The sequence below is a fragment of the Ictalurus furcatus genome, chromosome 28 (genome assembly GCF_023375685.1).
Source record: "Ictalurus furcatus strain D&B chromosome 28, Billie_1.0, whole genome shotgun sequence".
NCBI lineage: Eukaryota > Metazoa > Chordata > Actinopteri > Siluriformes > Ictaluridae > Ictalurus > Ictalurus furcatus.
In genome coordinates, this window is record NC_071282.1 from 658,058 (window position 1) to 681,731 (window position 23,674).

Below are 23,674 nucleotides of genomic sequence, written 5' to 3' on the forward strand. Positions count from 1 at the left end.
GACGCTCGACACGCAACACCAAACTCCATCTCACTTGGTGACATCTGGATGCACATCTGTATTATTGTTCAACGATCTCATTCTTCTCATTTATCACGGCCGTGTCGTGGCAGGAAGTTGAATGGCTTTTGTGTTTAGGGCGGGGATTTTATTGTGTCTGTACTGATAGAAAATGGCGTGTCTAATTTTGAAGGGTTTTTTTGGCACGACATCAGACGCTAATTAGCAGGTGGTAATTATCAGCCTGGGAGACGTTGCGCTAGTGACCGATCAATAACACAAATGTGTGTGTGTGTGAGTGTGTGTGTGTGTGTGTGTGTGAGTGTGTGAGTGTGTATGTGTGTGAGTTATACACTGAGGGTGTTTTTGCAAATTTTAGAACGGCATTCTTTTATGTGTGAGTGTCTAAGCATGCATGCAAGCCTGTGTGTGTGTGTGTGTGTGTGTGTGTGTGTATGTGCGGTGTTCCTCAACACGCCCTGACTCCACACGAAGCCACTTTTTGCTGTCACGAAGATAAACATATGCTAAACCGGTGTGTGTTTGCTCTTCAGGAATGTGTTAGTCCATTGATCGAGCCGGTTGAGGCGTGTGCCGATATTATACTCGTCTTCACGCCGTCCGTGCGGCGCTACGGACTCTAATGTAGCTTTAGCTAACAAGTAAAGGAGACATACTGTACATCACACACATGTCTGTGGTGTACCTCAGGGTTCTCCCCTCCGTCGGCGGACTCTTTGTAATCGAGGCTGCGTCTGAGGCATCTGGGACGTTATTAAAGAAACACGGATGCGTTCTTGATCTCCGATTCTCATGCTAATCCGACGGCAAGCACGGGTTCCTTTTGCGTCATTAAACTCAGAGATTAAAGACTTCTTTTTTGTTTAACTTATTATTATTTACATCACGTCACACTACATTACCCACCGCATAATAATCTTCAGGATTTGAATCTTCTCTGCACGCCTTGGTGATTTTTTTTTCACTCTCTCACTAAATGCTGATGGTGGATCTCCAACAACAAGACGTTCAGTCGCTCCGTTCGTTTCAGATCACCCCGGGTTTCCTTCGCCGTAAATCCACTCGGGCACTTTTACAGCGTTAATGTTTATATAAACGAAGACGCTGTCATGTTTGTCCGGATGGAATTTTCATTCCCACTGGGCGTATAACATTTTTCACATATTTTCTCAGATGTTCTGGTTCTTTACTTCATTAAATCCAGGCCTGGGTGACCCTGCTCGGTGATTAAGATCATTCTTTAAGTAAATCCATGTTTGGAAGTGTGTTCTAGATCGTATCTTGGTAAAAATCCAGTCTCGATAAAGCGGTTCCTCTTTGTTCTCCACCAGTGCTCAGCAACGTTCCTGTTCCAGGAGATCTATCTTCTTGAAGATAATGGTGCTCCACCTGACCATCTAATCGTTGCAGTAAGATGCTCTTGATCAACTATAAAAGGTGTTGCGTTTTGGGTGGAGATGAAACCTGCAGGAAGAGGGTTGGTAGACACTGCTCTAGATAATTATAGTATAATATTCAGATCTGGATTATCTTCTGTTCCTGAACATTTTTATGAAATCCAGGCCTGGAAAGCTTTACTCCTGGGCATTTTTTTTAATTACAGTGGTAAATAGACCAACCCTCTTCTTGCAGGTTTCATCTCTAACACACCTGGGCACGATTGTGGTTGGAGCTAAAGTCTTCAGGAAGGTAGATCTCCAGGAACAGGGCTGGTGACCTCTGATCTAGATCGTTGTTCCATAAAACCTAGATCTTGTTTAACTTTGGTCCAGATTAGTTGTTGTGGAAGTGTTCCTTTTGTGGTCTACATAACGTTTTGGTCAAATCCAGGTGTGACTGAGCGTTCCCCGAGCATTTCCTGAGCAGGGTCAGGTGTGTTGAGAACACTTACTACCATTATATTACTATGCGTGTTATCTATTATCACTGTAGATGAGGATGATATTCTGGTGAAACTCAGGTCTGGAGAATGGAAGAACTTGAAGCTGAGAAGGAGAATGAAGCAGGACCGCAGTTCAGAACCACAGTTCTAGATCGCTATCTAATGAAGCCCACACCTGCGTTCTACATAATTGTTCCATAAAACCTGGGTCTAGATCTCCTTTAGTCCTGTCCCAGTTAAACTACGGTTTGTTTGTTTTTTCCTGTTCGCACACGCGGTGTTGTGGAACTCTTCTTCTGTGTTTTAGATCCACATTTAGATTTGGATCAAAATTTCCTCCAGATCATCAAGATCTCGATAAACGTTCTTTGTGTTCTAAAGAATCTTTTGGTGAATCGCTGTAGATAAATCACTTCCTAATATTGAGGTCTGGATTCAATCTTCTGCTTCTTTTCACCTCTCTCTCGCTTGCTCTCTCGCTCTCTCTCTCGCTCTCTCTCTCGCTCTCTCTCTCTCTCACTCTCTCTCTCGTCTCTCGCTCTCTCACTCTCTCTCTCACTCTCTCTCTCGCTCTCTCTCTCTCTCTCTCTCTCTCGCTCTCTCTCTCTCTCTCTCTCTCTCTCGCTCTCTCTCTCTCTCTCTCGTCTCTCGCTCTCTCACTCTCTCTCTCGCTCTCTCTCTCGCTCTCTCTCTCGCTCTCTCGCTCTCTCTCTCTCTCACTCTCTCTCTCTCTCTCTCTCTCTCACTCTCTCCGTTTCAATCTGTCTTCTCTTCTCTTCTTCTTTTCCTCACATGTCTTTGTGAGCGTTTGGAAATGTCCTTTCTTTCCTCACGCTGTTTCCTTCAGGACCGTTTAGGGACTGCGGGGTTTAGTTACATAAGCGAATCTGCACTCGTCCTGCTAAGCCCGAGTTAAAATGAAGCGCTTCACTATGTACAGTCATCTTGTCGGCTGTCATATTAGATTGCCGTGTGTGTGTGAGTGTGTGAGAGTGAGTGAGTGAGTGAGTCAGTGAGTGAGACGTGTATTAACTTTGGTCGAGCTCCAGCGGAATAGCATGCCTGGGCTTTCCGTCTGTGTGAACTCAGCGATTAAGACAGTTTTATGGCGGTGATATTTGTGGACTCGGCCGCCAGCGCGTGCGACTCGCTCCGGTTTCAGCATGCGGAGCACGAGGACGCGAAAACGAAGCATTTCATCTAAAATAAGACTCGATTAGTTTAACCCCCTTTCCTTTTCCCTGAACGCCGCTCAGCTGTCTCCAGTCCCGCCTGCGGTTAAACAGCTCAGGACCGTTCACGCAGACGGGAATCAGCTCGTGCGTTTGTTCCCGCGGTGTCGGTGTTTGCGTTCGGCTCAGTGACCGAGCTCACGCACGGCGGCTGTTTAATGGCGGCTTCGCCCGCGGCATATTAACGTGTTATTTCACAAGCCGGAGGTGTGGGCACAAAAGCCCTCAAAAAGAACACCGGAAACGCGCCGAGAGCGTTTCAGAGACATGCAAACGAAGTTACAGCCAGGGAAGAAAAATCGAATGAAAAAGCGTCTTGTGCTGATATTTCTGTGGACACTTTAGAGGAGGAAAAGAACAGATTTCGAGAAGTTTTTAAAGATGAAAAATCACATTCTGCTTTTACAAACCCTTCAAAAAATATTCCCAGTGTGTTTTAACCACCGGCTTCAGTCTGATTCAGTGTTATCGGAAATTCTGGAAAACCTTCACAATTATTGCAGAGTCAAATAAATACAGAATCCAAAAGTTTTTAAAATATTTATCATCAAAAAAAAAGTGTGTGCTTTTATAATCGTTTATAAAAACAACTTCCCCGATTGATTACAGCCCCAGACTGTAAAACTACACGTGTGATTGAAAGGTGCGTCGCTCTGTCGTCCGATCCTAAATCTAATTCCAATCTTTCAGTCCGATCTCGTCATAACGTGACGTAATATCACGATAAATTCAGTAATTTTACACGTCTTGTAGGCAGTGAGAAATAATCTGTATCTGTAACTCATCACCCGTGGTCGAGTACTAATCCCTGAACATCGGTGTGTGTAAGTGTGTGTAAGTGTGTGTGTAAGTGTGTAAGTGTGTAAGTGTGTGTGTGTGTGTGTGTGTGTAAGTGTGTGTGTAATTGTATAAGTGTATTGTTTTTAGGCCAGGATCATTACATTCATTTGTTTTGGCTCAGCGTTTAACGTTAACGTCTCGGAGAAATCGCCAGCAGCTGTTTCGTTTTCCAGCTGAAGACGACCTGCGGCCCTGAAGACGAGACGTCGGTCGAGATGTTTTAGCCAATCCGGTTACACGATTATTCGAACATGCGTAATCTTTCGCTCGGTTTGATAAGTATAATAATAAATAAGTCTGGATGAACTTTTCGCTCAGGTTGATGCTGATTATCTTCCTTTAGCTAATAGGTCATCAGTTCATCTCATTTCCATGTGGATCGCTAGGTTGTTGTTGTTGTTATTGTTGTTGTTGTTGTTGTTGAATATTTGTGAGCATACAGACAGTTTGTGCTCTGTTGTTTTAAAGATATTAAAGACGTCAGACTATCTAGACGACCTTCGTGACCTCGTTACAGCTCGGCATGATTTGCGACGCCTCTGATGAAAAGAAACCGGCTCTACGACGAGCATGACTCGACCTGGTGGTTTGATCCTGACTGCGTTTTTATCGAACACGTTTCTTCGGGCTGTTTGTGTTGGCCATCCCGCCGCCCTCCTGTTTGTACCTGTCAGCCCGCGTGTCTTTATAATACCTGTAATTGGCTTCAGAAACGTCTCTACTTGCAAGTTCTGTCTTTCAGTTTGTCTCGAACTAAAACTTGCCTTTTTAGCTCGCCGCTTCGCGTAACAAATACAAGCCTGTATGGAGAAGGTTCTCAGTAGGCTGTGTAGAAACTTAAAGGAGAATTTTAAGGTTAAAGTATACAGTCAGAACCTGATAAAGTCAATGTTTAAAGCACACCTGTATCTGAAGCTGAAGCACACCTGAAATACACCGGTATTACTTTCCTAATCATTCGCTTCCGTTCTGGAAGCCCTTGTGAACTTTTCCCCATCCGGTTCTAGATACTGGTTTTATTCGGTTCTAGATCATTCCGTCTCGGGTAAATTCTAGATAACGATTAATTGCTGACTCCTTTATATTGAAGTCATTCTAAAAAAATGTTTTAGTTGTTTTTTTTGCTCTAGATAATTGATTCATGAATCTGGATAAACATTTCAGCCCCCTTGCTCCAGATAGAGAAACGTTTCACATCGTTCGAGTTCCAGAAAACTTTGTGTTTTTGTGTTCTAGTTAATAATTTTACATAATCCAGAGTTACGTAATCATGCACTCGAATCTGTATAATATAATATAAAATAATGTAATATTATATAATATAATAAAACATAATATAATGTAATATAATATAATGTAATATAATATAATGTAATATAATATAAGTACTATAATATAATATAGTATAATATACTATAATGTAATATAATATAATGTAATATACTATAATATAATGTAATGTAATATAGTATAATATAATGTAATATACTATAAAGTAATATAATGTAATATAATGTAATGTAATATAATATAAAGTAATATAATATACTATAGTATAATGTAATGTAATGTACTAAAATATAATGTAATATAATGTAATATACTATAATATAATGTAATATAATGTAATATAATGTAACGTAATATAATATAAAGTAATATAATGTAATATAATGTAATATAATGTAATATACTATAATATAATGTAATATAATGTAATGTAATATAATATAATGTAATATAATGTAATATACTATAATATAATGTAATGTAATATAGTATAATATAATGTAATATACTATAAAGTAATGTAATGTACTAAAATATAATGTAATATAATGTAATATACTATAATGTAATGTACTAAAATATAATGTAATATAATGTAATATACTATAATGTAATGTACTAAAATATAATGTAATATAATGTAATATACTATAATATAATGTAATATAATGTAACGTAATATAATATAAAGTAATATAATATACTATAATATAATGTAATATAATGTAATATACTATAATATAATGTAATATAATGTAACGTAATATAATATAAAGTAATATAATATACTATAATATAATGTAATTAATGTAATATACTATAATATAATGTAATGTAATATAGTATAATATAAAGTAATATAATGTAATATAATGTAATGTAATATAATATAAAGTAATATAATGTACTAAAATATAATGTAATATAATAGAATGTAATATAATATAAAGTAATATAATGTAATATACTATAATGTAATGTACTAAAATGTAATGTAATAAAATATAATGTAATATAATGTAATGTAATATAATATAAAGTAATATAATGTAATATACTATAATGTAATGTAATATAATGTAATATAATGTAACGTAATATAATATAAAGTAATATAATGTAATATAATGTAATATACTATAATATAATGTAATATAATGTAATGTAATATAATATAATGTAATATAATGTAATATAATGTAATATACTATAATATAATGTAATGTAATATAGTATAATATAATGTAATATACTATAAAGTAATGTAATGTACTAAAATATAATGTAATATAATGTAATATACTATAATGTAATGTACTAAAATATAATGTAATATAATGTAATATACTATAATGTAATGTACTAAAATATAATGTAATATAATGTAATATACTATAATATAATGTAATATAATGTAACGTAATATAATATAAAGTAATATAATATACTATAATATAATGTAATATAATGTAATATACTATAATATAATGTAATGTAATATAGTATAATATAATGTAATATAATATAAAGTAATATAATGTAATATAATATAATATAATGTAATGTAATATAGTATAATATAAAGTAATATAATGTAATATAATGTAATGTAATATAATATAAAGTAATATAATGTACTAAAATATAATGTAATATAATAGAATGTAATATAATATAAAGTAATATAATGTAATATAATGTAATGTAATATAATATAAAGTAATATAATGTACTAAAATATAATGTAATATAATAGAATGTAATATAATATAAAGTAATATAATGTAATATACTATAATGTAATGTACTAAAATGTAATGTAATAAAATATAATGTAATATAATGTAATGTAATATAATATAAAGTAATATAATGTAATATACTATAATGTAATGTAATATAATGTAATATACTATAATGTAATGTAATATAATGTAATATACTATAATGTAATGTAATGTAATGTACTAAAATATAATGTAATATAATGTAATGTAATATAATGTAATATATTATAATATAATGTAATGTAATGTAATAAAATATAATGTAATATAATGTAATGTAATATAATATAAAGTAATATAATGTAATGTAATATAATGTAATATATTATAATATAATTTAATGTAATGTAATAAAATATAATGTAATATAATGTAATATACTATAATATAATTTAATGTAATGTAATAAAATATAATGTAATATAATAGAATATAACATCTAGATTTCTGTTCCTTTGTTCTAGGTCGTTCGTTGTTAACTCCCAGTCTGGATCAACTTTCTGCTTAAACAGCGACAAAAACCTTTTCAGACCTTCTGAGAAAAAGTTCTGCCCAAGTTCTGTCCGGTTCTTTCGTAAGATTTAAGTTCTGACAAACTTTTCACTCCCGCTTTTTTCTCCCCGAGGTTTCACACAGTCGGGACTTGAGCAATCATTTTCTCGCACTTTGATGAAACGTATAAATGTGACTACTCTAACTTCTTCATGCTGAGGACTTTCTAAAAACTCTCACAGGGAACACTGTAAGGTCTAATTAAACACAATTCCAATAAAATAACGGATTACAATCGATTATTGCAATTCTACAGACATTTGCAGCAGAATTTCAGTTTCCTGGAACACGAGCAAAAAAACAAAGGTTTCACTCGTAAAAGTCCAGATGAAGAGTGCGCCTGTGTTGTGGGTTCTCGGTTATATAATCCACTTTAGAGTAACATTTAAACTTCGTGCTGAATCCACGGCTGTGCTTTGGGGTTTACTGTCGGGTTTATTATTCCATAAACACAAAACTTTTCCTGTTCAGCGTCCCTGCGCTCCTGAGGGAGCGGAAACGCCGCACTTTTTTAAACTGACGGCAAACTTTCACACCTCCGTTTCGGAATATTATGCAGTTTTAAAACTGTTGGGAACCGAACTTTCAGCAAATTGTTCATTCATGAGTGACATTATCGAGACGGAAGGTTTGTCGCTCGCTCACACTGCGTTCCTCCTGAAGAAGAGCCGTTTCGGGTGAAGCTGTCTGCTAGAGCGACACGACCGGGTTCCTGGGTTCCTGTTCCCGTCTGCCGAGGGACACGGGGGCGGAGTCTGTCACGAGCTGGACTCTACAGAGCCGGGGATCTGCTCCGAGGGGCTTTATTGGGAAAATGTGACTCACGAATTCCTAAACTTGGGTCAGGGTCAAAACCAGAAGGAGATGAACACTGGATGGGGGGGTGGGGGGATGATGGGGGGGTAGGAACAGAAAGAAGAGAGGAAAATCAGATAAGGAGATTTGATGTCGGAGAAACTGAGAGACTGGAAACATGATGAAAGTAAAATACAATTACTTCTGTTCGGAAACACATACACACACATACACCCACACACACACACACACACACGCACACACACACACACGGAACTTGGCAACAATAAAATAAGAAGGACTTGATTTAATTTTAAAAGGATTAATTATAAAGAAACATGTCTAAGAAGAGAAAAGGTTTTTTAAAAAAATAATAATAATTAAATTAAAATTAATCTCAAACTTGAAGTTTTTTTATCTCTAAGGTTATAAAACAAATGAAGTAAATATGTTATATATATATATATATATATATATTTTTTTTTTTTTTTTAATGAAAATATGAGAATAATATATGTAACTGTAAGGTTGAAAGTTCAAATAAAAGACACATATTTCAGACAAAATGAAAGTGTATTAAATAGGGTTTGGGTTAGAAATAAGGTTAAAATACACTTCACATAGAGGGTTTGGTTTGTGTGTGTGTGTGTGTGTGTGCGTGTGTGTGTGATTGTTGCAGTCAAAAACACTCAATGTTGCTGCTTTTTGTGATTTTTCTTTACGGAAAACTTCTGGAATTGGTGAAATCGTGGTCGCATGAACACTGTTCTGCACGCGCTCTCGCAGGGGTGTGTGTCTGTAAACGAGAGCTTCTCGTGAATCGTAGAGCTTCGGCTGAACATCTCGCCCTGAGCCTGCGGGAAATTAACAATCATTTCTTTATTATTTAATTAAGTGTTAAAGTAAAAATTCTCAGAATAGTTTCAGGTTGAAATTCATGATAGAAGGTTGTAGAAGATGTTCATGTAGAAGTTTCTATGGAACGCTGCAGTAAAATATCCGCCCAGACCGGATCGGCTGGGAATTGTGAAGGAGGAGCCGAGGGCCGAAAGCAGATGAAACTCAGAACAGGGACAAAGAATGAGATCGAAGTATCGAGGAATAAGAATTAAGGAAATGAACAACATGAGAGATCACACACACACACACACAGAGAGAGAGAGAGAGACAGAGAGAGAGAGAGAGAGAGAGACAGAGAGAGCTTGGAAGCAATCAGAAAGTCTTGAGGAGGAGATATGAAATGTTTCACCTGAAGGTTTCCTCAGAAAGTCGGCGACGGGGCACGATGTGTCCAGCTTGTGTAGAGCAACGCGGCGTAAAATCTTTTTGAAGTCTAATAAAAGGTCACGGAGACGTGAAGAAAGTCGGCATGAACGCACTGCAGAACTTTTCAGAGGTTTTTAGTAGAAAATGAGCAGAGCGGAGAGGTTCACACAGCCAGACATTTCACACGGTTCAACAGCGTAGTTCTGGATCCGCCTCCTGCACTGCCTCCGGCCTCGTTAGCGTTCTCCGGGCGGTTCCTCGGCTCCTCTCAGAGGGGATTTTAAATGTTATCACATCCACACTAATGGCTCTCCACTCACCAGGAGCGCTGACCGCGTCAGACACCTCCTCCACGCTGACATTTCTGAATCTCTTACACAGAACTCTTACACAGAACTCTTACGCAGATCTCTTACGCAGAACTCTTACGCAGATCTCTTACGCAGATCTCTTACGCAGATCTCTTACGCAGAACTCTTACGCAGATCTCTTACGCAGAACTCTTACGCAGATCTCTTACGCAGATCTCTTACGCAGATCTCTTACGCAGATCTCTTACGCAGAACTCTTACGCAGAACTCTTACGCAGATCTCTTACGCAGAACTCTTACGCAGAACTCTTACGCAGATCTCTTACGCAGAACTCTTACGCAGATCTCTTACGCAGATCTCTTACGCAGAACTCTTACGCAGATCTCTTACGCAGAACTCTTACGCAGAACTCTTACGCAGAACTCTTACGCAGATCTCTTACGCAGATCTCTTACGCAGATCTCTTACGCAGATCTCTTACGCAGAACTCTTACGCAGATCTCTTACGCAGAACTCTTACGCAGAACTCTTACGCAGATCTCTTACGCAGAACTCTTACGCAGATCTCTTACGCAGAACTCTTACGCAGAACTCTTACGCAGAACTCTTACGCAGAACTCTTACGCAGATCTCTTACGCAGATCTCTTACGCAGATCTCTTACGCAGATCTCTTACGCAGAACTCTTACGCAGATCTCTTACGCAGAACTCTTACGCAGATCTCTTACGCAGATCTCTTACGCAGAACTCTTACGCAGATCTCTTACGCAGAACTCTTACGCAGATCTCTTACGCAGAACTCTTACGCAGATCTCTTACGCAGAACTCTTACGCAGATCTCTTACGCAGATCTCTTACGCAGATCTCTTACGCAGAACTCTTACGCAGAACTCTTACGCAGAACTCTTACGCAGAACTCTTACACAGAACTCTTACACACTCATGCGGTTATCATTTCATTTTTTAACTTTCTAAATTCCGACTATCTTCTCCTGCATTTTTCTCTGTCTAGGGTTCGAGAGCAACATCTAATAATACAACACAAACCTTTGATCTTTTCGATTTGATTTCTTCTCCCGTTTTCCAAGCAGTCGTTTTCCGGAGCTTTTGCAAATCATTATTTGAAGTCAACTAATTTAATTGTTTCGATCTTTATTATAAGCTCTTGATTTAGGGGGTGTGGCCTCGCTTGATCACTAGTAGGTCACATGACCATAACGTGTACCTGTACCCGTGCAGGAAGCCCCTCTGACACGCCCTTTTACACCTAGTCTACATTTCACTGTTCTGCTTTTTGAAACGTTAGTGAAGGGTTTTTGAGAGAAAAGAGCGAGCGCTCCCTGGAGCGTCTTTATACTCCAGAAAAAGCGCAGAACCTCTTTCCCTACGGGAAATAACCCGATCTTTACCATCAGGTCAGTTCAGACAGGATCTATAAATATTCCCTGGAGTTGTTTCTGCTGCTCCGTTCCTTTACACGTGCGCCGTGAACACCACAGGGAACGAGTACATCACACACCTCCACATGGGAAACTAATCCCGTCTGAACAGGGCTTCCTCATTCCCGAATGTCCGTGTAAGCAGTGCTTCGTCCCAAGACCATGTGACCAACATCAACTGGAGTTCATTTCAGATTAATTAACCATTCAATAACCACAGAAGAAGAACGTCAGGATTTATGTTAAGAAACATGGCACACGTGAAAGGACAGCTTTAGACACGAGGAACTAAAATAGGAAATATAATATCAACCAAGTACACGCCTATCTCTCTCATTTTTATTTATTTGCTTTTTATTACAAACTTCCTTTAAAAACTTCCCAAACAATCAGTGGATAAAGTGACACACATTGTTATTACGCTTATTGAAGGAAATCATCCAGTTGAAAAGCTTGTAAATGCCGAACCTGTCCCTAATGTCGGGATCATAAAGTCTGCTGATTACGCCGTTATAATGAGTGATATTATTCAGACTGATTGATCCTGACCAGAGGGGCTGTGATTGGTCCAGATGATGGAAAGGGCCGTCCGTGATTGGTCCGTGAGCGCCGAGTAAACTTTTCACCTCTGTTCCGGTTAATGAGCAGCTGCAGTAGCATTCACAGTTGATTTTTAGATGATCAGGGACGTGTTTCTTTTGGAGCAGATTTCCTGCTCGGGTAGCGACTCGTCACTAAACACACGTGTGTTTTCACTGGATTAAATCCGCAGGAGAGACAGTAATGAATTTCACATTACTGAGTGGAAATCAGGCGTTCATCGTTTAAAAAAAACAAACATGTTTCTCAGATAAACACCCGAACTCCGTCGTGTCGTTTATTCACGGTTAATGTACCGAGATAAAAGCTCTTCGGATGTTCAGTCAATTTCGTTTGGCTTTATAACGTTATAGCTGTGGAATATTTAATCACGCAAGCATGACAACCGTAATCACAGACACCACCGAAAAGCTTTAACATCAAATAAATCACACGTCCACTTTAAAATATAATAAACAGTCAAGTACAACAATGTTAAAGTTAAATGTCTCGAGTGTTAAAATGATCAAATAGATATCTGAGCTTTAAATAAAATACTAACATGCGCGTAAAATGTCTCAGACTGCAGCGTTAACGTCCTTTAAATGAAATGCAAATAAAAGTGAAAGCAGTTTTCTCCGAGGAATTTCACCTGAATAAAATATAGCAGTGTTTTTTCAAAGAAAAGTAAAACATCTCACAGCTATCTGAAATGTAAAACTATACAAAAATATTCAAGTAAAGTGTCCCAGACTCTAGCGTTAATACATTTATATATTTCAAATCTAGAATTAGTACAGTGAAATATCTCACGCTCTAGATTAAATGTTGAATGAAATCTAGAAATATTTAATGAAATCTCCTCAAATCTAAAATTAATCATTAAAAATAAAAAGATTGAAGTCAAATGTTTCAGTTGAAAGCAGGACAGAGAAAGGTTCTGTACAGGTTCTAGTGAAGGAACTCACTTGGTTGTAGGTTTCTTTATGTTCCTCCAGAGGGACAGCTGGAGAACCGTTAGGAGTTCTAGATGGGTTGGATTGGACTCTTTTCCTGCGAGTGCGCGCGAGTGTGCGCGAGTGTGTAGGAAGACGAGCTGTGAGCGGTTTGATGGGACGTTGTTCTCGTTTTCACGTCCTTCTGCTCGTATAGTTTTATGAGCTATTTGTGGTGTTACGCATCCGAGTTCTCCAGATGTTCTCCGTGGCTGGAAATATGTTTTGAAGAGGATCACTGAGTCGTGTTTTTATTGCAGAGGTGTTTTTCAGGTGTTTTACAGCACTGTCATCAGTTCTGATATTCACATCATTAATACGCACAATAAACGTGTAGCTACAGGCTTTTATTAACCTCCGAGCGACAGAGAGAACATAAAGACACCGAACACGTCTGGGCTCATCGTCACGTCTCAGCTCATCATCAACACCTCACTAATCATCTCTTCACGTCTCGGCTGATCGATACACGTGAGCTGAAAGGAGCAGCACGTCGTGTTTAACGGAACTAATATCACATCAATGATTTCAAACCGGGCCTTTAATTGTCCCAGCTGTTTGCATGTTCCGGAACATTCTGCATAATTAAATACGGATGATCTTTTGGAGTGAATAAACTCTGTGTGTGTGTGTGAGTGGGTGTGTGTGGGTGTGTGAGTGTGTGTGGGTGTGTGTGTGGGTGTGGGTGTGTGTGAGTGTGTGTGTGATGAGCCAAAAGCTTTTGCACCCCATTTCTCATCTGTCACTGTTAAACAAACTGACTTATGTTATTGATACTGAAACCACTGAGTCTCACTGAAGCATGAAATAATAGGTACTTAACACACACACACACACACACACACACACACACACACACACACACACACACTGCTCTGATGTGTGCCGTACCATGCGGTGAGAAGTCTTCTGGCCACAGAGAGAGAGAGTAAAGAAAAGGACAATGAAAGAAAAAAGAAAAGAGCACTGAGAGAAAGAAATGAAGAACTAAGATGGAAGAAGAAAGGAAGGGAAATGCGTAAGGAAGAAAGAATAAAAAACAAGAAAAGTCTAAATGAATAAAGATAAAAAGAAAGAAAAAAGATGATGACGGAAAGAAACAGACAAAATAAATCCTCATGAAAGAAGTAAAGTTTGAAAGAGAAACAAACAATGAAAGAAAGACAAGAACACAAGAGAAATGATCAAATATTTACACTCGCGCCGTAACATTCACCAAATTATAAATAAATATTAAAGAACAGAAAGAACCAGTGTGTAGCGTATGACACGGAGCGATAGAAACTGATATCAGGAGAAAAGTACAGTAATATAACTTCATTAATAGTCTCTGTGTGTGTGTGTGTGTGTGTGTGTGTGTGTGTATGTGCGTGTGTGTATGTGCGTGTGTATGTGTGTATATGTGTGTATGTGTGTGTGTATGTGTGTGTATATGTGTATGTGTGTATATGTGTGTATGTGTGTGTATATGTGTGTGTGTGTGTATGTGTGTGTATATGTGTATGTGTGTATATGTGTGTGTGTGTATGTGTGTGTATATGTGTATGTGTGTGTATGTGTGTATATGTGTGTGTATGTGTGTATGTGTGTGTATATGTGTATATGCGTGTATATGTGTGTGTATGTGTGTGTATATGTGTGCGTGTGTATGTGCGTGTATATGTGTGTGTATATGTGTATATGCGTGTATATGTGTGTGTATGTGTGTGTGTATATATGTGTGTATGTGTGTGTGTGTGTACATGTATATGTGTGTATATGTGTGTATATGTGTGTGTGTGTGTGTGTGTGTATGTGTGTGTGTAATGCAGTAATGAAGTGAGCAATAATAGATTTATTACTATCTGATTTGATCACAATCACTCACTGACTCCACAACTCATACACACTTCACACACACACACACACACACACACACACACACACACACACACACACGCTGAAGCACCTCATCCATCTAAATACAAGACAGTGGAGGCAGAATTCATTATATACAGATCTGATTTGTTCACACAGACAAAACAGAGAGAATTTAAACAGACTTTATTTTTCACTCACACTTCAATACAAACAAACACAAATAAACACAAATAAACACCAACACAAATAAACACAAACCAACACAAATAAACACCAACACAACAGAAATAAAAATAAACCAACAAAGACAACACAAAAACAAACTAACAAAAACACAAACTCATCAACACGAAGACAACACAAAAACAAACAGTGCTCATTTTTCATTGTTTGTTTTTGTTTTTTTCATTAGTTTCAGTGCTGATTAAGAGATGCGGGTTAGTCAGTTAGTTAGTCAGTCAGTTAGTTAGTCAGTCAGTTAGTTAGTCAGTCAGTTAGTCAGTCAGTTAGTCAGTTAGTTAGTCAGTCAGTCAGTTAGTCAGTTAGTCAGTCAGTAGTTGCTTAGTTAGTCAGTCAGTTAGTCAGTCAGTTAGTCAGTCAGTTAGTCAGTCAGTTAGTCAGTCAGTCAGTCAGTTAGTCAGTCAGTAGTTGCTTAGTTAGTCAGTCAGTTAGTCAGTCAGTTAGTCAATCAGTTAGTCAGTCAGTTAGTCAATCAGTTAGTCAGTCAGTTAGTCAGTCAGTCAGTTAGTCAATCAGTTAGTCAGTCAGTTAGTCAGTCAGTTAGTTAGTCAGTCAGTTAGTCAGTCAGTTAGTCAGTCAGTCAGTCAGTCAGTCAGTCAGTTAGTTAGTCAGTCAGTTAGTCAGTCAGTTAGTCAGTCAGTTAGTTAGTCAGTCAGTTAGTCAGTCAGTTAGTCAGTCAGTTAGTCAGTTAGTTAGTCAGTCAGTTAGTCAATCAGTTAGTCAGTCAGTCAGTCAGTCAGTTAGTCAGTCAGTTAGTCAGTTAGTTAGTCAGTCAGTTAGTCAATCAGTTAGTCAGTCAGTCAGTCAGTCAGTCAGTCAGTCAGTTAGTCAGTCAGTTAGTCAGTCAGTCAGTCAGTTAGTCGGTTAGTTAGTCGGTCAGTTAGTCAGTCAGTTAGTCAATCAGTTAGTCAGTCAGTCAGTTAGTCAGTCAGTTAGTCAGTTAGTTAGTCAGTCAGTTAGTCAGTCAGTTAGTCAGTTAGTTAGTCAGTCAGTTAGTCAGTCAGTTAGTCAGTTAGTTAGTCAGTCAGTTAGTCAGTCAGTTAGTCAGTCAGTTAGTCAGTCAGTTAGTCAGTTAGTCAGTTAGTCAGTCAGTTAGTCAGTCAGTTAGTCAGTTAGTTAGTCAGTCAGTTAGTCAGTCAGTTAGTCAGTTAGTCAGTTAGTTAGTCAGTCAGTTAGTCAGTCAGTTAGTCAGTCAGTCAGTTAGTTAGTCAGTCAGTTAGTCAGTCAGTTAGTCAATCAGTTAGTTAGTCAGTCAGTTAGTCAGTCAGTTAGTCAATCAGTTAGTTAGTCAGTCAGTTAGTCAGTCAGTTAGTTAGTCAGTCAGTTAGTCAGTCAGTTAGTCAGTTAGTTAGTCAGTCAGTTAGTCAGTCAGTAGTTGCTTAGTTAGTCAGTCAGTTAGTCAGTCAGTTAGTCAATCAGTTAGTCAGTCAGTTAGTCAATCAGTTAGTCAGTCAGTTAGTCAGTCAGTTAGTCAATCAGTTAGTCAGTCAGTTAGTCAGTCAGTTAGTCAGTCAGTCAGTTAGTCAGTCAGTTAGTCAGTCAGTCAGTTAGTCAGTCAGTTAGTCAGTCAGTTAGTCAGTCAGTTAGTCAGTCAGTCAGTCAGTCAGTTAGTCAGTCAGTCAGTCAGTCAGTTAGTTAGTCAGTCAGTTAGTCAGTCAGTTAGTCAGTCAGTTAGTCAGTCAGTCAGTCAGTCAGTCAGTTAGTCAGTTAGTTAGTCAGTCAGTTAGTCAGTCAGTTAGTCAGTTAGTTAGTCAGTCAGTTAGTCAGTTAGTCAATCAGTTAGTCAGTCAGTCAGTCAGTCAGTCAGTTAGTCAGTTAGTTAGTCAGTCAGTTAGTCAGTCAGTTAGTCAGTCAGTTAGTCAGTCAGTCAGTTAGTCAGTTAGTTAGTCAGTCAGTTAGTCAGTTAGTTAGTCAGTCAGTTAGTCAGTCAGTTAGTCAGTCAGTTAGTCAGTTAGTTAGTCAGTCAGTTAGTCAGTCAGTTAGTCAGTCAGTCAGTTAGTCAGTCAGTTAGTCAGTCAGTTAGTCAATCAGTTAGTTAGTCAGTTAGTTAGTCAGTCAGTTAGTCAGTCAGTTAGTCAATCAGTTAGTTAGTCAGTCAGTTAGTCAGTCAGTTAGTCAATCAGTTAGTCAGTTAGTCAGTTGGTTAGTTAGTTTCAGTGCTGATTAAGAGACGTGAGGTTAGTTGTCCCAGTCCGTTGTGTCTGCGCTGTGCTGTATAAATCTGCAGTAACGCAGGAGATCTGATTTATTCCTCATCTCGCTGCTTTTGTTTATAGTTTTATTTTGGGCCGCAGCATACGTCACTGTTGTGTAGACGGATGATCTCTCCTCGATGATTGGTCACTGCACAGCCAATCACAGCGTCCTGTTAGGAACCGTATTTTGACAGTGTCTTATCTGCTGTGCTCGGGGTGTGTGGTGATGAGGAGTTCATCCAGCCGTGCTGCGTGTCTCAGAATGTTTTCACTTTAATGTCCTGCATCACGCAGTAGATTTCTGATCTAAACTTCACCTCACTGACGACAAATAATGGGCAGTCTAGGGTTTGTGTAGGGTTTGTGTAGGGTTTGTGTACAGTTTGTGTAGGGTTTGTGTAGGGATTTGTGTAGGGTTTGTGTAGGGGTTTGTGTAGGGATTTGTGTAGGGTTTGTGTAGGGGTTTGTGTAGGGATTTGTGTAGTGTTTTGTGTAGGGTTTGTGTGGGGTTTGTGTACGGGTTTGTGTAGGGTTTGTGTACGGGTTTGTGTAGTGTTTTGTGTAGGGTTTGTGTAGGGATTTGTGTAGGGTTTGTGTAGGGGTTTGTGTAGGGATTTGTGTAGTGTTTTGTGTAGGGTTTGTGTAGGGATTTGTGTAGTGTTTTGTGTAGGGTTTGTGTAGGGGTTTGTGTAGGGATTTGTGTAGGGGTTTGTGTAGGGGTTTGTGTAGGGTTTGTGTAGGGGTTTGTGTAGGGGTTTGTGTAGTGTTTTGTGTAGGGTTTGTGTAGTGATTTGTGTAGTGTTTTGTGTAGGGATTTGTGTAGTGTTTTGTGTAGGGTTTGTGTAGTGTTTGTGTAGGGTTCGTGTACATTTTGTGTAGGGGTTTGTGTAGGGATTTGTGTAGGGGTTTGTGTAGTGTTTTGTGTAGGGATTTGTGTAGTGTTTTGTGTAGGGATTTGTGTAGTGTTTTGTGTAGGGATTTGTGTAGGGATTTGTGTAGGGGTTTGTGTAGTGTTTTGTGTAGGGTTTGTGTAGTGTTTTGTGTAGGGATTTGTGTAGTGTTTTGTGTAGGGTTTGTGTAGGGTTCGTGTACATTTTGTGTAGGGGTTTGTGTAGGGGTTTGTGTAGGGGTTTGTGTAGTGTTTTGTGTAGGGGTTTGTGTAGGGTTTGTGTAGGGTTTGTGTAGGGATTTGTGTAGTGTTTTGTGTAGGGTTTGTGTAGTGATTTGTGTAGTGTTTTGTGTAGGGATTTGTGTAGTGTTTTGTGTAGGGTTTGTGTAGGGTTCGTGTACATTTTGTGTAGGGGTTTGTGTAGGGGTTTGTGTAGTGTTTTGTGTAGGGGTTTGTGTAGGGTTTGTGTAGGGATTTGTGTAGTGTTTTGTGTAGGGTTTGTGTAGTGATTTGTGTAGTGTTTTGTGTAGGGATTTGTGTAGTGTTTTGTGTAGGGTTTGTGTAGGGTTCGTGTACATTTTGTGTAGGGGTTTGTGTAGTGTTTTGTGTAGGGGTTTGTGTAGGGTTTGTGTAGGGTTTGTGTAGGGATTTGTGTAGTGTTTTGTGTAGGGTTTGTGTAGGGGTTTGTGTACAGTTTGTGTAGGGTTTGTGTAGGGGTTTGTGTAGTGTTTTGTGTAGGGGTTTGTGTAGGGTTTGTGTAGGGTTTGTGTAGGGATTTGTGTAGTGTTTTGTGTAGGGTTTGTGTAGTGATTTGTGTAGTGTTTTGTGTAGGGATTTGTGTAGTGTTTTGTGTAGGGTTTGTGTAGGGTTCGTGTACATTTTGTGTAGGGGTTTGTGTAGTGTTTTGTGTAGGGGTTTGTGTAGGGTTTGTGTAGGGTTTGTGTAGGGATTTGTGTAGTGTTTTGTGTAGGGTTTGTGTAGGGGTTTGTGTACAGTTTGTGTAGGGTTTGTGTAGGGTTCGTGTACATTTTGTGTAGGGGTTTGTGTAGGGATTTGTGTAGTGTTTTGTGTAGGGATTTGTGTAGGGATTTGTGTAGGGGTTTGTGTAGTGTTTTGTGTAGGGTTTGTGTAGTGTTTTGTGTAGGGATTTGTGTAGTGTTTTGTGTAGGGTTTGTGTAGGGTTCGTGTACATTTTGTGTAGGGGTTTGTGTAGGGGTTTGTGTAGGGGTTTGTGTAGTGTTTTGTGTAGGGGTTTGTGTAGGGTTTGTGTAGGGATTTGTGTAGTGTTTTGTGTAGGGTTTGTGTAGTGATTTGTGTAGTGTTTTGTGTAGGGATTTGTGTAGTGTTTTGTGTAGGGTTTGTGTAGGGTTCGTGTACATTTTGTGTAGGGGTTTGTGTAGGGGTTTGTGTAGGGGTTTGTGTAGTGTTTTGTGTAGGGGTTTGTGTAGGGTTTGTGTAGGGATTTGTGTAGTGTTTTGTGTAGGGTTTGTGTAGTGATTTGTGTAGTGTTTTGTGTAGGGATTTGTGTAGTGTTTTGTGTAGGGTTTGTGTAGGGTTCGTGTACATTTTGTGTAGGGGTTTGTGTAGTGTTTTGTGTAGGGGTTTGTGTAGGGTTTGTGTAGGGTTTGTGTAGGGATTTGTGTAGTGTTTTGTGTAGGGTTTGTGTAGGGGTTTGTGTACAGTTTGTGTAGGGTTTGTGTAGGGGTTAGTGTAGATGCAGTGATATGGCGTGTTGTTAAGAGCTCTGCGGACGAGATAACGACGGTGAGATCGATGAGCGAGTCAGTGGAGAGCTCTGAGGAAACTGATCATTTTTCAGGAGCGAGTCGTCCTGCTGCAGCGTTCAGATGAACATCAGGCTTCTATCGATTTTTCCGGTAGACCAGAGCAGGACACGTATACCGACCGAGAGAAGAGCTCTCCACACGCGTGTCTGAAGACGTGATGCGTGCACCGTCGCACACTGTGTTTACAATAAACTACTGAATTGAAATCACTTAGAGCATGTAGTATGGATTTCCACCGGGGTGAAGGGAAGAACGGAGAGGAGGGAGGTGATTCTCTGATGCTTTAACACTTCAACTCCCAGTGTTCAGTTCTTCTGTTTTCAGAAATCAGCACTCAGCAATTTTCCCTCTTATATCTGTGAGTCGGGTTTCCACGGTGATGTGGAGGACAAAACAAACCAGCGACGCACATCGGAGTGTTTTCTGACACCTGACAAAAAAACGAAGCCCAGCCTTGTGGTTTAATGGAAACTTGAGGGCTTTGGCGTCTGGCTCAGCGAAGCGGCTGTGACATAGTGAGACTTGTTTTGACAGGAATTTCAGACTCTTGGCCTTTGCACCCACTGCAAATAGCTCAGTTGTGTCTCCTTTCTTCAATTATTGACATCCCTTGACCTGATTTCATAAAAAGCACTTTGGCTACAGGGCTGTGTTTAGACTTGAGGTATAATTTCACCAAGAAAGACGAAAACGAGCACGGGGAACTGGCGAGGAACCGGCGAGGAACCGGCGAGGAACCGGAGAATGATCACTGATGACCCGGAGCAGAAAGACGTAACGCGCGTTTCTGGCATCATTCGTTTCTCAGATCCGTCTGGATTCAGTACTAGCTACTAGACAGTTTCAGCAAACCAGCCATGTAACTGTGTGTGTGTGTGTGTGTGTGTGTGTGTGTGTGTGTAAGCTCGTAAGGAAGAATATTTATAGCGCATGAGTATAGAGAAAGGGAATGTGGTATAGCTTCGAGAAGGCAATAAAGACAGACGAAAGGGGGGGGGGGGGGGATGAAAGGATATTTACTACCCAAACATGTAGTAAAGTCAAGTTTATTTATGAAGCACATTTAAGCACAACAGATGTCTACCCAAGTGAAGGAAAATTAATCCAAGCTGGAAAAGGGAAATATGGGCGTCCAGGCACTCGAGAGACGAGGGGGCTTTTGAGTCGGTGTACGATAAATCCCAGTTTATTGGAAATGCCATAAGTGTATCGCGTGAACTACATGCTAATCCTCATAGCACTGTGTGAAAATTGGCATTATAACACACACACACACTGTTTTTAATAACTGCATCCCAGAATGTGTTTGATGGTTAAATCCAAAAAAAAATAAAATAAATAAAGTAATGAGGTATTTAAATACAGTGATAGCACAACTACAATTAATATCTACAAAACAAAAAGTTTGAGGGTTCCTCTGCTTGTTCCTCTGCTTGTTCCTCTGCTTGTTCCTCTGCTTGTTCCTCTGCGTATTTGTGCTGGTTGCTGAGATGCTGAGAAGGTTCGATGTAGAACCCTACAACACAAGGTTCCAAGAGGAACAGCGCTGTATTCAGAGTCTCGAAGGGGAAAGTTGCTGCTATTCAGAGTCGGGTTACGCAGCTGCTGAAGTGCATTTTCTGAGCTCCTCGTTCAGGTTCACCCGCGTGTCCTTCACGGCTCCGAGTTCAAACAGGGATTCTGAGTGTATTTGTAATCGCCGTGTTGCAGCCAGCTGAATGAATTACTCCAATTATTCGTTCGGTTTCAAATTCACGGTTATGTGGAACATCAGAAGAACAGATCAACGACAACCGCACCGAGCCCAAACCCCAACCCCCACGTTATCTCCGGCAAAGAACGTAAACTCTTCTCCGTTTGGATCAAAGACCGCTTTGCAAATGCTAAACTCTTGGGCGAGCGCCAGCAATGGTAACTTTTTGGAGAAGAGACTGTGTCAAGAAGACTGCTTTGAAAAAAAGGAGAAGATGTCATCTTTCGTCTTCTGGCTATAACGACACCAAACATTATTCGACAACAACAGTGTGGCAATAATAGAGCAGCCAAGAAGGGAGAATTTAATATCTGAAACAATTCCTGTGGTATACGCGCTAAAGTCCCGGCAAAAGAGCTCAGTGCGTTCAGATGAGCCAAAATGCATGAGCGAAAGTCCCCTCAGAACCCGTACATCGGTCCTCGGGTGGAAAAACAGATGGTTTTGCCTTTGAATAAAGCAGCTTGTGCATGCATAACTTTCAGCTTTGCAATCCAAAGCCTGGCATTAATAGAGCATGGACGATTCTTTCCTCCCTCACAGACAGTTCTTTCCCTTTCTGAGCTCGTCGAAAGCTCGGCGCTAGTCTCACTCTCCCCACGACACTGCCTAAAGGTTCTCCTAGGGAACTGTAAAACGAGGAAGAACTCACCCCGGAGTGTGCACAGAGATGAGATGATAAAGAAGGCGGAGGTGTGACATGCTTAGAGTTGGAGATGGACTGTTTGTTGTAGTGATGAAGCTGGAGATAATGAGAAGGGAGATCTAACGTGCCATGATTAAACGTTATTGTACAGTGAAAAGTTCTGAAAAGATATGAAAGGTGACAAAGTGATCATGCAGATGTGCGAGCAGCATGCAGATGTGGTTTTCTGGATACAGAATTCAGTCGTGGCGCTTTACAGATTGGATTAGTCAAGCAGGAAGGAGAAGTGCATTACAGCATGCTTCAACAGCACACTTAGCAAAGCGACTAGTCATGTTAGCTGTGTTAGGACCGCCATCGTGCCAACGCGCCAAAGACCTGGAGACGGCTGCCAAGCAGTACTGCTCCAAAACTGCCAACATTCGGCCACCAAAGACTTTATTTTGCAAATGAGGTTTGGACATATTAGGGGCCTTCAAGCCGAGAATAAAAAGCAAGTTTACAGAATCCAACAGAACAGGGAGGCGCAGCTGAGACTGGGGATACTAGAAAAATGGCTCTGGCTATCTATCTTTCATCTTTGTGCTGTTTGTGCAGCCTTTCTTTAGTATAATTCATACACAATTTGAGATAACACCGAGTAACTTCATGACCTTCCAACTGTATGCAAGTTTTTCAACAGCTGTTCTTTCGATCCGTGAATGATTCCGTGGTTTATGTTTCATGTTCCATACAATGCTAGCTGTGTTATTATGCGGATCTGATAGGGGTCCGAGCACCAAAAGTGACCAGTGGTAAATGAAGGCCCTGGACCTTCAAGAAAAGTCCAGCATTTTAATCGTGTTACTCTTTCTCTTTTAGCTCGTAAACTGAAGAAGATCGGTCAGCAGAAGGTTCCTGAAGAGGAGAGCCTGGCCTCATGCATGCCGTCCGGTTCTGGTACGGCCGAGCTGATCCGGAATCCATCACCCAAAACGAGTCTGACGTTCCACTCACAGCTGGTCTTCCTCAGTGTCCTGGAGTCCATTGAGCCTGAAGTGGTGAACGCCGGGCATGACCACGCGCAGCCCGACTCCGCTGCAGCTCTCCTGACCAGCCTTAACGAGCTTGGAGAGAGGCAACTCGTTAAGGTGGTCAAATGGGCCAAAGGACTGCCAGGTGAGTCACTGCAAGGACGCAAGGGTAGGCACGTACAGAGGGAGTGTAACAGTGTAATACGCATGGCCAGGTAACCACGGGACACAGACTAGGTGCGAGGTGATTTACAGGGCCGTTGACCAGGTAAGCAGGTGTTTACCAGGAAATCTAGCTACG

At 39.7% G+C, this 23,674-nt stretch overlaps 1 protein-coding gene across 2 annotated transcripts in view; it reads left to right on the plus strand.

Moving 5' to 3' along the window:
* The window catches only part of ar (androgen receptor), a 99,231-nt gene that overhangs the window by 62,916 nt on the left and 12,641 nt on the right, over positions 1-23,674 (plus strand). For both annotated transcript variants that reach the window (XM_053617964.1, XM_053617965.1), the window contains exon 4: positions 23,222-23,518. In XM_053617964.1, coding sequence (XP_053473939.1) covers positions 23,222-23,518 — 297 coding nt within the window. The remainder of the gene's footprint in view (positions 1-23,221; positions 23,519-23,674) is intronic.